Source organism: Notamacropus eugenii, chromosome 3 (assembly GCF_028372415.1).
Source record: "Notamacropus eugenii isolate mMacEug1 chromosome 3, mMacEug1.pri_v2, whole genome shotgun sequence".
Classification (NCBI taxonomy): domain Eukaryota; kingdom Metazoa; phylum Chordata; class Mammalia; order Diprotodontia; family Macropodidae; genus Notamacropus; species Notamacropus eugenii.
The window spans coordinates 215,621,807-215,637,005 of record NC_092874.1 but is presented as its reverse complement, the minus strand read 5'-3'; the positions used below and the strand labels follow the sequence as shown (position 1 = coordinate 215,637,005).

General features: G+C 36.0%; 1 protein-coding gene across 4 annotated transcripts in view; it reads right to left on the bottom strand.

The window, feature by feature from the left end:
• DENND5B (DENN domain containing 5B) overlaps window positions 1-15,199 on the bottom strand; it is a 174,336-nt gene that overhangs the window by 21,243 nt on the left and 137,894 nt on the right. For 3 of the 4 annotated variants that reach the window (XM_072654371.1, XM_072654374.1, XM_072654373.1), the window contains exons 13-19: window positions 12,173-12,301; window positions 11,122-11,243; window positions 8,232-8,377; window positions 6,877-6,995; window positions 5,090-5,280; window positions 2,167-2,249; window positions 970-1,096 (exon numbers count right to left, since the gene is read on the bottom strand). In XM_072654371.1, coding sequence (XP_072510472.1) covers window positions 970-1,096; window positions 2,167-2,249; window positions 5,090-5,280; window positions 6,877-6,995; window positions 8,232-8,377; window positions 11,122-11,243; window positions 12,173-12,301 — 917 coding nt within the window. Of the gene's footprint in view, window positions 1-969; window positions 1,097-2,166; window positions 2,250-2,283; window positions 4,131-5,089; window positions 5,281-6,876; window positions 6,996-8,231; window positions 8,378-11,121; window positions 11,244-12,172; window positions 12,302-15,199 lie in introns of those variants that run through there. The other variant, XM_072654375.1, reaches the window with a different exon arrangement.

Here is a 15,199-nt window from a genome sequence, read left to right as displayed (position 1 = left end):
TCAAAACATGTAATATTTAAATGATTTCTGTTTATTCTGTATATACTTATGTTCTTATTTTCTCCTCCTTTAGAATGTCTTTTGAGTAAGCATTGTTTCATTTATTGCATAGTTCTCAGTACAATGTTTTGCACATAGCAGGATCTTAAATGAGTATTGACTGAATAAAGATTAAGGAAGATTTTTTTAGAATAGAAGGACTGAGCATGTTTGTTGGTAGAAGAGAATGACAACCCAAATTTATATAGCACTTAAAGGGTTGTAAAGTATCTGCAAAGTACTTAAATCACTCCAATCCTGTGCAAGTAGGTAGTAAAAGTACTATTTTCCCTCTTTTTCAGATGAGGAAACTGAGATCCTGAAGGGTTAAGTGATTTGGCCATGACCATGTAGGTAGAGTCTGAAGTAGGTATCCAATTCGGGTCTCTAGATTCCAAGTCCAGTGCTTTACCCAATACACCATGCTGCCTCTCAAGATATAATACCAAGAAGATATGATTAATGGAGCAAGGCCCCAGAGAAGTGGGAAGGGATGAGATTGTTATAATGATCATCCCTGGCAAAGAGAATTGTCTCTTCTTTTAGGAACACAGAGAGGAATCTTGAGGTAGAGGAGGGGAAGTGAGAGCCTACAATGGATAGACTTAATATTTTTAGCAAAATAAAATGTGAGATCATCTGCTGAGTATAAAGGATGAAAGGGTATGGCTAGGGTTTGAGAAAAGTACAAGAGGCCTGGAACTGTTACTGTGGGCAATGTCAACTGGATATAAATACAAGGATCTGTGAGTGGCAGGGAGAGTGCAGCTGGGGAAAAATATTTTTTTTTTTAAGCAAAAACAAAAAAATCTTCACAAATTAAAACAACTCTCCCCATCACCAACTTTCATTGTATCCCAACTCCCAATTCCTGTACCTTAGGGTTTTTCCATGAAGGACCCTGATGCCCTTATGTACACATTCACTTACCTATGAAGTCCCAGATGAAGACATTCTTATGAAAAATTCGAGGAGATTTGAATCCATGGTGGAAAACTTGTTCTAATGCTGCAACCAGGCCATTTTCTCCACAGAGCAATATGGTAAGGCTTCCCCTCTGTGGAACATAGAGTATTAAATAATAATATACATAATCATCTATGTTTTAAGGTATCAAATGAGCCAAGTGCTAAGGATGGTTGTTTAGTTATTAAAAAAATCTGAATGTAAAAATTAGGGTGCATTTTCATTTATTCAAAATAATTAAAAACATTTACTAACTGGATAACATGTGTAAAGCCCTAAGCTACTGGAGGGAACTGAATGTTTCATAGAGGAGGTACCACCTGAGCTGGGCTTTGAAGAAAAAGAAGGATTTCAATAGGGAAGGATAGAGAGATTATGTTCCAGGCACAGGGAATGGCCTGATTGAAAGCATGGAGGTGGGAGAGGGAGGGATAAGATCCGGGAACAGTTAGTAGTCCAGTTTGGTCAGAATGTAAAGTGTGTAATGGAGAGTGGTGTAAAATAAAGCTGTAAAGATGGGAGGGAGCCAGACTGTAGAGGGCTTTAAATGCCAAGCTAAGAAAATAACATTCCATCCTGTAGGCAATAGATAGCTTTTTGAGGATGAGGATATAGTCATTATACCTTGTATAATAGGAGAATGACACACTTGTGTATGAGTGGAAAGGAGGGGAGAGATGTGAGAAATATTGTAGAGGCAGAATGGAATGGGCTTGGCAAATGATTATGGGAGAAGTGGGATTAGGGAAAAAGAAGCATAAAAGTTAACTTCCAAAAAGATGGTGGAATCATTAATAGAAAAAAGGGAAGCTGGGTTGAGACAAGTTTATTGAAGGAAGGGAGAGGGAGAAGGGGGCTAATAAGTTTAGTTTGGGTTTTAAGTGCTGGTAGAAAATTCAGATGGACAAATCAAATAGGCAGTTGGAATATGGGACCAGAGCTTGGGAAGAAATTGTGTGTGTGTGTGTGTGTGTGTGTGTGTGTGTGTGTGTGTGTGTGTGTGTGTGTGTGTGTGTGTGTGTGTGTAGAGAGAGAGAGAGAGATCTGGGAACCATTTGCATATTGTAGATATGGTAAATGGAATAAGAAAGGAAGATCAGGTTAAAAGAAGCCTTACAAAGAAAAAATTCTTACTGTATTTTATCTGGCAGTTTGTAATACCTCTTTTTCAGGTTTGTGAAAGTGTTTCACAATGTTGTTCACAGCTTCCCCAATTCCTTCTTGAATCTGCCCAGCATTGGGTTCTGCAAGACAATGGAAAAGAACGGAATTTCCATGCAGAATAACATATAGTCCAAGATCTTCTGGGATACAAAACATTTCATTGTAACAGGGGGCAAATGTCTCTCATGGAGGAGGACGCAGCTTACCTTACCCTAAGCTACCTTGGTCGATCTAAGACTGAGAAGTGAGAAGAAGGTAGAAGGAACAGATAACCTGGAATGTCTCCTTTCTTTGCCCATAAGCATAGTTTGCACTGGCAGAGATAGAACTATGTCTTCTGAGGTTTTCAATTTGTTTAACTTGGTGTATGAACTATTTTTCAGTTAAAATAAAATGGTAGTGATGCCAGCAGTTAGGAGGAGAGGATAAGAGATATTTCATGGAAAACACTTAACTTAACCTTGGGATTCCTCCAACGTGTCCAGTCTTTACCCATAGTTTGTTATCCATCTAAGATACTAGCCTCTGTTCTCTTTCCCATTCTAAGGGTCATTCTGGGTAAGTAATTTTAAGGGAATACAAATTACTCTTTCCTAAAGTTCTACCACCCTTAAAGTTAGCCAACCAGTTACTTCAACAAGATGTCATCAGAAACTGATGACAGAAAAAAAATTGAATATTTTGGTATTTACTTGTGGTAAGGATATATTAGACCTAACTGAAATATGAAACTAAGGAGTAAGATATAAATTACACACAGTATAAATATATTTCTAATGCTTTTATTATAGTCAGTATGAAAACTGTTCCTTCCCACCAAACCCATCCAGCAAGCAGAGATACACCTGGAAAATGGCATCTGCAGCTTCCTCGCACTTACCTCATCTCCTTGTTGGGTGTGTGTGTGGGGGGATGGAAAACCAGGAAAGCATAAAAAGACTGAGACTGTTTTATTCTTTCTCATTTTACACCAGGAACATGGTATAGCAGGATTGGAAAACTGAGAAAATATTTAATAAGCTGTATCCCATGTAGAGAGGGAGAAAAAAGGAGGGGCAGAGGGAAAAAAAGGGAAAAGAGAGACAGACAGATATCACTGATGCCACTCCTACTGCACAGAACAGGTTTAGGAAACAAAGGATGGTGACCAGGGTTTTGCATGTATTTTGGGAGTTCTTAGTTGTTTTATCAAGAATTTTAAAATTTTAAATTTTTTTAAATTTAAAAAACTGAAAAGCCTTTTAAAAAACAATTCCTATAATAGTATGTGGCCTATATGCCTACAAGCAGAAAAGTAGCTTATGTATCCTAGATAGGGCAAGGTTTTCTTGGTGGATGCCATAAAACTAGCCAGAAAATCCTATACTATGTACCTAGGCCTGTCATATTATCAATTTCTGACACATTACACAAAATGGTGTTTTACTTAAAATAAGCTGTGGAATCTCCTAGTGAGTAACTCTCCAACTTGTACTTGAAGGTTGGGTTCCCTAGAATGTGACTACTCTTGTTTCAAGGCACTTTGTGAATTAGCACCACTACTAAAACTAGCTGGCAAGACTCCATCGGTGTGTTTACCTCAGCCAGAGGACAGAAATGGATCAAAGCAAAGGCTTTTTATCCTCATGGGGATAGAAAAAGTAGACAATACTATTCTCATTTTCTAGATGTGGGCATTGGCTCAAAGTGCTCAAATAATTTATCTAAAATCATACACAGAGCAAATAGCAGAGCTATGACCTTAAATCCAACGTTCTTTTCACTTTTCTCCCTTGGATGCAATACTGAAATGAATTTTGTGGTTCCTTTACCATGGCCTATGTGACATTTTAGTTTCCAACAACTTTATGTCTTCTTTGTAGATTAAAGAATACTGGATTCTGGCATAAAGACCTTCCCTTTTCAGGTGACACATATGAGGTCCATTAAAAGAGATTTGTTCATCCATTCACTCCAAATATCTGTATAGACAAAAGGGGTGATGATAGCAATTCAGAACTTTGAATGCTGCGGACATATTCTCCTTCATGTGAGAAGCACCAAAGTGCTGGTCTATGGATTTCACTTCTTCAACAGTTCTCATTTAACAAATGTAGTAAAAAATAGTGACCCACTTAAAGAAAAAAGCTAAGGTAAAGTGATGGGATGACACTTCACAATGCAGTAAAACCTCACAATTTTGGATTCTGCTAAAATTAAGAATTCTGGATAATTTGGATATTTTCAGAATTTATCTTTGCTATAAGAATTTACAGTATAAGCATCTGGAACAAGACTGTGGGAAAATAAAATTACGTATCTTCACTTTTTTTAGAACAGTCTTTAACAACAATTAACTGGTAGATAATGAGTTGTTAATTAGCTGTTGAGTGATAAATAAAATAATTTTTTTAAGGACTTTCTTAGTATTATCTCTATCTGAATGCAATACAATTCCATTTGTATTCATCTGAATGAGTGAGAATTACTGTACTAATATAGATTATATCTAACCATTAAGTTTCATACATAACAGTTCTCTAATTATGACATTTATCATCCTGTCCTTTTTCATTCAGTATGATAAAAGAAGATTCTCTTTTGCCAGAGGTGAAAGTAGTGGTAAGCATGATAGAAATATTGGTTGTCTCTTGAAAAGAGTCACTAAGTTGCTAGAAGTTACCACCATTTTTTGCAATTGCCCTTTTAATTCCCAATTTACATTAATTACATATATTCACATATAATATCTCCATAGACCAGCATGTATTTTATTTTAGTTTGAATACTATGAGTTAAATATTTCTTCTTTTTCTATTTATTTGGCAATTACCTCCCCCCTCCGCCCTTTGTTTTGTCCTTTGAAGCATTTAGTTATCAGTGTAAAAGCTTGAGATCATCTGCACCTTGCCCAGAAACAGTGAAAGAGATGCCCACTTACTGCTACTAATTTTTCCAGTGAGGGAAGTAATGCTCAACCTTCGGGGTATGGTAGGTGATTTCTGTTGGGGTGGAGTCCGACACTGTTTTCCTAGATCTTCCTCTGACGTTGATGGGATCAGCTCTCCAATAAGAATTCTCTCCAAGCTTCCATCATCTATTCCTTTTCCTAACCACCTCCCACATGGGAACCTAGCAAGGATGAAGAAAACACCCTAAGTATCAAATGTCATTTCATATAAAAAGTACACATCATTTTACATGAGGCTAGTTCCTAAAGAACTTCTTGGAAAGGACATTTCCAACTCAAAATGAATGGGTATTAAGAATATGAAGAAAAAATAGATGATTTTTCAATTAGAGTAAAAAGCCACAAGTAGAATTTACTAGGACCTTTTAATTTCACGAGATGTTTGTGCTTTTCATTAATTCTTATTAAAAAGGTAAAAACACAGAACAAAATTAGACTAAAATCTTTTTATTCACTTCTATATTATACATTTGAGAGGAGATCTGTGGCAGCAGAAAAGAACATTAGATTAGTGTAACCAGGTATTCAGTCTTTCTTCTGAGCAGTATATAAATGCTGACTCCCTAAACTGGGCTGTTGAGATTCTTGAGCCAGCAGTCAGTATTCTTGTAATGGGAAGAGCTTTTGAATCATAGTAAAAGAGCAGAAGAAAACATTCAGTGAGTTGGAAGACATTTGGGGAAGCAGTCTACACTAGGGCTATCGAAGAGGAGCTAGGGGATATTTGGATTGATCATTAAAACCAGATGTTCCCTTGCTTACTGCTCTTCCTGAGGGACTGACTTTAGCCTATGGGGAAATGTGGTGGAATAGTTTTTGCCCCAGCAACTGGGAACTATTGATGTGCCTTACTAGTGATTTCCCTTTCCCCTGCTGTTTATCTTTGTTTCAAAGTAGTGGAAACTGCACTCCTAAGTAAGTTTGTTGTTATTTTTGATTTAATGTGTATCTTTGAAAGCATTTCCCTTTATATTAAAAAAAATCCATGATCAGTCTGTATATACTCTAATATTGGGAAAGGGATAATAGTAGAAGCTGGTGGCTAACAGAAAAAAAATAGACACAAGTTAAATGTTAGGATTCTCAAAACTGGGGGCTCTGAGATTTTATGATTTTATTAACAACTTTTTGTCTTATACAAACACTTTAACCTAGCAAAAAAATGTCCAAGTGGATTTGGGGCCATTTTGATCTTGGACTAAAATGAACATATTGTTGTAATCAAGCATGGCTGTTCAGATCATGGAAGCATCAGGTAAGACATTCAGTGAGAAAGGAAATGGGAGAGAGGGAGTGACCTAAGTAAGGGAGAGTTATGCTCTTGAGATGACCTAGTGGGAAGGGAAGGGGTAAAAAAGTAAGTGCCTGCCCAGCTTTGCTCAACAGTGATACCTGCTAGTTATATACATGTTCAGAAAAATCTTAGTTCTAATTCTAGCTTTGTCATCACTTTGTTCTTATAAGCCACTGAATTTATCTGGGTCTCAGCTGCCACAAATGTCAAATAAAAGGATTAGACTACATTATAGTTAAGGTTGCTGCACTCTAAACATTTAAATTTCTGTGATCCTAAACTCAATCTGCTTTTCTGATCACTGGTTTAGCATTTTTATAGTATGTAAGTAAAAGAAACATGTATGAAAAAGGTACAGGTACACACTAACTAACATAAAGTAAAGTTTATCAAGGCAAAAAAGATCTCACATCCATCTTGTCTGAATCTCAAAAGTCTATCACTTTTCAGATCAGTCACTCACTTGTACGTGTGTCCTGTGATTTCATTTCTGACCATGACACAATCCACGAGCCAGTTGGCCAATAGCCCTGAGTTATCGTGACCGATTTGAACAGTGGTCAGTTTTCCCAGGTTCTGGCACTGTGGAGAAAAATAAGAGGTTACTCAAAAACTGATGCTCTTTGCTGGTTTTCTGATTTATCTATTTAATTTGGATTCATTTTCAGATACAAAGATGTCAGGTTAAACAACAGCAGATCAAAAACCCCACAGGGTCTAATATTTTTCAGTTTTTTATTAAACAGATGAGGAACAGGATTGACTTTCCCCCTATTTTGTTATAATTATTTGAAATAGATTTTATAGAATCAGTAAAAAGGAAGGAAATGGTAATAAGAATAAAGAAAACGATTGTCAATAAGATTAAGACCTTTAAACTTACTCTTTTGGAAAGTCATAGACTTTTATTGATTAAGAGGTAGCTAGGGATTCAGAAATGAGTTTTCAAGGCAGATGCTTTTAAATAGTCTGATGTCTCTGTATCTGAGAACTGTAATTTATAAAGTGACAATAAATTTCTAAACTTTCCCTTCATACTAAAGACTCATTCCCTTAGCAAAAGTAGTTAGGAGCCTCTTTTACTTCCTCTGCATTCTTTTCTACGGCACATTTTATAGTTTTCTAAGTAGCAGTCTCTGGCTATGGAATACTTTGCTGCTCTCAGTTACTAGAAAAGAAATAGTACTGAATTCTTAAGGATAATTATTTTATTGGAGCAGACATTTCTTTTCCCAAGATCTATTGGGTTATTGAGGTAGACATGGTCAAGCTCAAGGCCATTACACTCCTGGGAAGACATACAAATATTCTTTCCATCCTCTATGAAGGTAAACCTAGAGACTACCTTCCATACCTTGGTTGTGTCTATGCAAAGATCCATGAGTCAAAAAATTGGGCTAAGTGGCACTGATCAACTTTACAAGGAATGATCTAAGGATTAACTGTAAAAAATAGCTGGAAAGCATTTTATAGAAAAAAACAAAAACAGGTCCATAAATATCACTATACATAAATCTGCTAGAATGATACTAATATGTGGAAATTAGACATACTGATTCAAGTGAAACAGATTCTGATCTCCTCAAATCAAAGGTCCTAATCTCTGAAAAGTAGAGTTTTAACTGTTTTTCTTGGGGAAGGCATTAGTATAATGGTTGTCTATAATAATGAGATCTGAATTTAGGTTCACCCAGTTTCAAAAAAGGATCCTGAATTCCTAAGTGTTCCTTTACATTTCTTTTCGGAAAATAAGTAAATTGAGTATCTCATCCTCGAAGCATTAGATCCTTCACAAAGAGTGGGATTAACCAAACCCACCTCAAAGGTCATTTCAAGGAGATTTTTTGGGATCTGCATCACTCCTGTATCTCCTAGTTCACCTGACACACAGATCCATGGGTTCGAGGTGATGATTGCATTGCTTAACTTCTTAATTGGGATGATCACTGATCTATAAGGGATCACTGAAGAGAAAACAATAGTTAATAGAAATCATAGATATAAAACTTCATCTTACAACAGCTATGAGATTTTCATGTATGAAAAATGTCAAATGTCTTGAACACAAGATTTCCTTTTTCATGGTCATGGTCAAGACTGCCTATGTGAAAAGGCGAAATTGTAAACACTTCAAGTATACACACACACACACACACACACACACACACAGACACACACAAAGAGTACAATATAAACAGTCTAATGTTCAATGTTGTCATAAAACTGTTGGTTTCAGTGAGAACACCAAACACTTCTAATCCAAAACCAATCACAGGCACCAAGAGTTCCTTTAGATGGTAACACTGACAACCATACATTTATATGACTCCACTGATTAACTTTGTTCAAAAAGCTATTATAGATTTCCCTGTTAAAAGACAAAGTCTTATGTGGGGAAAGGTTTTATTACTCCTTTCTCCCTAATTTTTTCTTGTAATAATTTAAAATATTAGGACTTGGATTATTTACACTGTTCAGTTACATGTCACTATGATCAATAAAACAGTAGTATCTTCCTTCTAGATTTTAATGTTCATCTAAGGGGACATATATAAAAAGGAGTAGTAGGTAACAAATATAAGGTTCCATCAAGCCCTAAATTGAAGAGTTAGACCAGTTCTACTGAAATTGGCCATCTTCAAATGCACCTGAGGTCTATTCAAAGAATATGTCACTAGGGGGTCACTAGCCCATGACACAGAATATTTGAAAAAAACTTTTAAATCAAATTTAAAATCCATAGGCAAACACAAAATCCACCAATTTAGATGTCATTTTTTATTTAAAAGTGTGTGAGAAGGGCAGTTAAAATTAATGGGAACATTCATAAACCTCAAAACCAAAGACTAATCAGTGATATATTATTTTAGTATAGTTTAGATTGGAAACACTTGATTTTATGTGTGTATGCGTGTCTGTGTGTGTTTGTGAACACCCTTATGATCGTCTTATTCTTATTATTAAGACTAACAATCACTAGCATTTACATAGTACCTCCCATGTGCGATGTGCTGTGCTAATAAGTGCTTTACAAATATCTTTTTTTCCCTCACAAACACACTGGGAGGTAGGTGCTATTATTATCCTCATTTTACAGTTGAGTTTTTTACAGAAATTGAACAACTTGTCCGAGGTCACATAGCTAGTAAGTGACTGAGGCTGCACTTGAACTCACGTCTTCCTGACTCCAGGCTAAGAACTCTAGTCCCTGTGCCACCCAGTTGTCTCTATCTGCTCGTCATTTATGAAATCAGAAGGCTTTCTTATAAAACTTGCTTACAGAATGAACAGATTCTTGAATTTACTGAATGAGGGCAGTGCCCATATCCAAACCAGCACTTAACTCTTTATCTTTATATAAAAGAACCTTTCTAAACTGAACTACTGATGTTCTCTGAAAGAAAACAAGGCTTAGGAAAGGGAAGGCCTTGGTAAAAGGAGTCAGACTTGGATGGTTCAAGTTCAAGTGATGATGAGATAGGAAATGTCCCTGGAAACTGAAGATGGCTGAAACTGGGTGCCTGCTCCTCTTTTTGTTCCTTGAATTAATTGGAATTAAAAGTGCCATCACTTTTACGGATGCAATCAATCAACAAGCATTTATTATGTACCTACTATGTGCTAAACAGCATGCTAAATGCTAGGGATACAAGGGAAAAAAATAAAATAGCTCCTGCCTTTAAAGAGTTTACATTCCACTGGGGGAGATGGCACACACATAGTAGATATATACAAAGTAAATTTCTGTAGAGGAGGGAAGTCACCAGTGGTATGAGTTCATAGAGAAGGCATTATTTGAGCAAAGTTTTGAAGAAAATAAAGGATTCTAAAAGGAAGAGTTGCATTCCAGGTACAGGAGGCAGTGTGTCTCTTTCCAGTCTTCTTATGCCTTACCCTCTCCTACAAAGGAGATGAAGCCCAATGGAGCTGTGAAAAGTCAAAAAGATTCTCTAAAGACTGTCAGCAATCCTTAGATAATTGTAGGATGCCCTCACACAATAAGGTTGGCAGAGTTGATTGTATTTCAAGTTTCTGATTACTTTTCACTTATAGAAAAATTCTACCTTATCAGCTTTAGTTATTTAAACTTATATTCTAAAAGCATGCCTTTAAGACTCCTCCTGGCTCACTTATAATCTTTTTGTTATAAAAAATATCACAGGACATTATGGTAACAATTTAGTAGAGTTACGTGACTTTCCCTAGTGACCTTTAGCAGTCTTGGTTTAGAGATATTGGGTAGTGGGATACAGGATGACCCAGGGTAAGGCTGAGTACTTCATAATAAGTACTTTTTAACACTTGCGAAAACTAACAATCAGCAATAGTCATACCATTAACAAATGAACAAAGAACCTAAAAAATAAAGATTTTGGTATTCGTTATGCAGCATAGTAAGCTTTTATCAGATATTCCATTAATTAAAATTATCTCTAAATGGTCACTTCAGCATTTATTCTCATAAAGAGGACCTTGAATAAAATACTGAGGCGCTTACTGTTGAGTGAAATATATATTCTAAGTCTTTGAAAACTGGCAATCCATAACATATACAACATATGTATTGTAACAAACTACATGATGAGCCTGAACTCTCCACTTCTACTACTCTCCAGATTATGCATACCACACTAAGATATGCCCCAATTTTCAAAATATAACCAGTTTTTTGGGTCATTGATATATTTGTTTAGCTTTCCAAACTCACTGATTGTGGTGAATACACTGGTGAAACAGAAGTAATCCACAGCATTGAGGGAAAGGAGGTGGTATAGGAACTGTTCTCTTTCTTCTTCACAGCGCAGGAAAGCGTAACGCTTATAAAGTTTCCTGTCAAATAGTAACACAAGAACACTACTTCAGAAGACCGGCTACCATGATTTTAAACATACTAAAAAATTCTTATATTAGATATACCCTTGCTTCAGATGTTAGATAGCAATATATAAAGTAAATAGAAGGAATGATGTTGGGATAATAGACTTCAAGATTCATTTTCAACTTGGAACTACATGAGTGTGCCATATGAGCTAGTTCAAATTTTTAGTCTCCCAAATGGGATCTACTATGTTGGAACTAAGACACATCTCAAAGTATTCCAGGAGATAAATGATCACAGGGCTATTTGTAGAAATACCATATTAAACAAAAGAGTGTGTGGATATAATATGATTCCAAAGGACTGCATATGTTTAAAATCCATCCAATTCTTTAGGCAGACCTCATTGTGGGGAATTAAAAGTCTGTATCCTCACACCCAGTTCTAACAACTAGGCATCACCTCAGGAAGATATATTCAGTTTAGGTTTTTTTTGACAAAGTAAAAGGCAGAACATCAACGGTTAACATACTTAAGTAGAATGAATGTGATGGCCTTTCTCAGGAGCATCTTCCTGTAGGTAAGCACTCTTCAGAGGGCTTTTATTATAGAATTTACTTGCTTTTTATTTGCTTACCATGGCTTCTAGGCCAGCAATGAGCAGGTTTGTTGTGCAGAGAATGGTTCTGGTCCTAAGGCTGTTACTTGTTCCATTATAAACAAGAGAGTTAATTGCCCAAGTGTGTGTGTGTGTGTGTGTGTGTGTGTGTGTGTGTGTGTGTGTGTGTGTGTGTGTGTGTGTGTGCGCGCGCCCACGCACGTACGCGCACACATGTGCATGCCCATGCATGGGAGGGGTACAGTAAATGAGGTAGTTTTTGTGATCTCACTAATTTGTTTTTCAAACATGCAGGTTACAGCAAAAGAGAACTGCTCTTACTTAGTTAGTGGTTGATTAGAAACCAGCTGCTTGAGATGTTGAGACAAGAGCTTCTTTTCAAGAGATAATCTTATCCATGCCCGAGCTCGACCTACGTCAGTCTTGATTTCACTCATATTCTGAATGTGTCTGAAAAGGAGTGGCAAAAATAAAATGATGTAAATTTATTTAAATTTTAAGTTTAAATTTAAATTGATAAAGAACCAAAGTGATAGGACACTTGATATTCCAATGTGTTTTAATACACAGAAGATACATGATAACACAAAATTCATGATCATTAAATTTTAAAAAGTGCCAGTCAGGTTTTACAAGAAAATGTAACATTCAGTTTACTTTTTCAGAATAGCACACTTTGTTGTTTTAGGCTTAACCTGTGCAAGCTTATGTTATGAACTTGAACAAAACACCCACCAATTCTGCGTTCGATAGGAAACCACACTATTATTGCTATATAGTTATTCTTTCCACTTAAAAAAAAATCAAAGACAAGCAAATCTGTATATTCTTAGCATTACCATCTTCACTAAATATCTTTTGCCAGTTCAATCAATTAGGAAAACTTTTGAAAAGCTTATAATTTTCCAGATCGTCTCTGAGAATGCATCAAATTATAAACCACATAGCACTGAAGAGTACTAGAGATAGCAATGAAAAGTTCTGTAAAATTTTGAAAGGCTTTTAACCAAGAAAATCGTGTTGTCATTTAAATTGTCACCCCATCAGGAACCACAGGTCTACTAAGAATTCAAAGCTATGTCCTATGGGATTGAACTGACTTTCCAAATAATTTTTTCTCCTGCAAGAAAACAAATTAGAGGCTTGAAGGGCATTGAGCAAACTAGAACCCTAATAAAAGGGGAGTCACACTGCTGACTTTATTTTTCTTTACCTACTCATCGTTTTACTTTTCTTAATCTTTAGAATGACTCCTAATACCTGTGAGATTGGCAAGAACACGGAGTATGCAGTCTTCTGATCCATTCTTCCAAATCTCTTCCCAATACTATAACTCTACACATCCTAGACCCTCCTAATACATTATACTCTAACTCATGTTCCTGAGGCTTTTGTATAGTTTATGTAAGACTATTAATCTTCAAAGCTGACATGTGATCAAATATCCTGGAGGAACGATAATCAAGCATTCTATCTCCATCCCTATTACAAACTGCCAGGAATGGCATATACATTAGTCTGTTGCCATTTTTCATGGGGCTATATCCTTTCTGAGTTAAAATGATTATAGATGACCACAAATGAAAAAAATTGGTATCCACAAAGACATCTGATAAACATTTATCCTCATGAAGGGTGGTGGAAAACTCAAGCAGCCAAAGTCTTGGTAATAGCAGAAAGTATTTTTCTAGTAATGATCTCTGTAGAAACATCAATGCTGTTGACTATAAACAAGGCAAAAGGAGCAGACATTTATCATATTATATCAAAGTATGTAATACACATCCAAATGTACTCAATGTACCAAGTTATTATATAAAATGGGTTCTTAACTGAGGGGGGATGTCAGTGAACATTAAAAAATAGTATTTTTTATAAGTGTATTTCAATATCATTGGTTTCCTTTATGATCTTACATATTTTATGCCTTTTAAAATATTATTCTGTAGCTTTGGAATCTCTTAACCCAGAGATGATAAAGGGGTCAGAGAATTAACTGGTGGGTAACAAGGGGGCAGGAACCCCATTCAGGTCCCAAGGCAGAGAGTAGGACAAGTGCTCGTGACTGTAGGAGAGCACAGTATGTGGTCATGGTCCCAGGGCCAAGAGGAGGGCTAGCTCCTATGGTTGCAAGGAAGCAGGGACATTTCCTAGGTAAAGACAAGAGCACAGATGAGGAGACCAGTGACTAAACCTCTCTCTGTATCACAGAACCTAGGAAGCACTAAACTTGCAGATCCCTAGAACTAGCTCTGAAAACAGCAGAATGAAAAAGCCTGAAGCTTGGGATAGTGTCTTCCTAATGTCAGGTGAACAACGCCCAACATTACACAAAGTCAAGAAATAGGCTGAAAAAATGAACAAACCACAATGACAAAAGAACTTGACCATAAAGTGCTACTACAGGGGCAGGGAAGACCAATTAAAAAAAAAAACTCATTAGAAGAAAACACCATGAAAAGAACCACAAAGCCTCAAAGAAGAGTGTTAACTGAACACAAACTCAATAAGAATTCCTGGAAGAGTTAAAGAAAGAGATAAGAGTGGTAAAGGAAAAATTAGGAAAAGAGTAATGCAAATATGAAAAAGAAAACAGCTTGTTAAAGAAGCACAAAATAATTTAAAATTATTAAGTTTACTTAAAGAAGAAATATCTCACAGTGCTCTCTATCTCTTGTTTACTCATAAATTCTTCTATCTATAAGTCTGATAGGTAATGTGTCCCATATTCTTCCACTTTTCTCATATCTCCATTTATATGTAGGCCATGTATCCACTCTGACCCCATCTTGGTGTAGGATATTGATTCATATCCAATCTCTGGCATAAGCCGAGGATAACTTAAAATAACTTAAAATATAGAAGAAAATAGCTTAAAAACAGAATTGGCAAAATGATAAAAGAGGCACAAAAATTGATTGAAGAATTCCTTCAAAATCAGAATATAGCCCAAACAGAAAAAGAGGTACAAAAGCTCACTGAAGAAAATAATTCCTTAAAAATTAGAATGAGGGCAACTGGAAGCTAATGACTCAGCAAGACATCAAGAAACAATAAAAAAGTAAAACAAAAAATGAAAAGAAATACAAGAAAATATGGAACATCTCATCAGAAAAACAAGTAACCTGGAAAACAGAATGAGGAGAGAGAATTTAAAATTGCTGGACCTCTAAATAAAATACTAGCCAGGAGACAACAACAATGTATCACAAAGATTATACGTGATGACCAAGTGGGATTTATAGCAGGCATGCAGGAATGGTTTAACATAAGGAAAACTACTATCACAATTAATTATATCATCAACAAACATGATAACTCACATGACTATAGTAATAGATGCAGAAA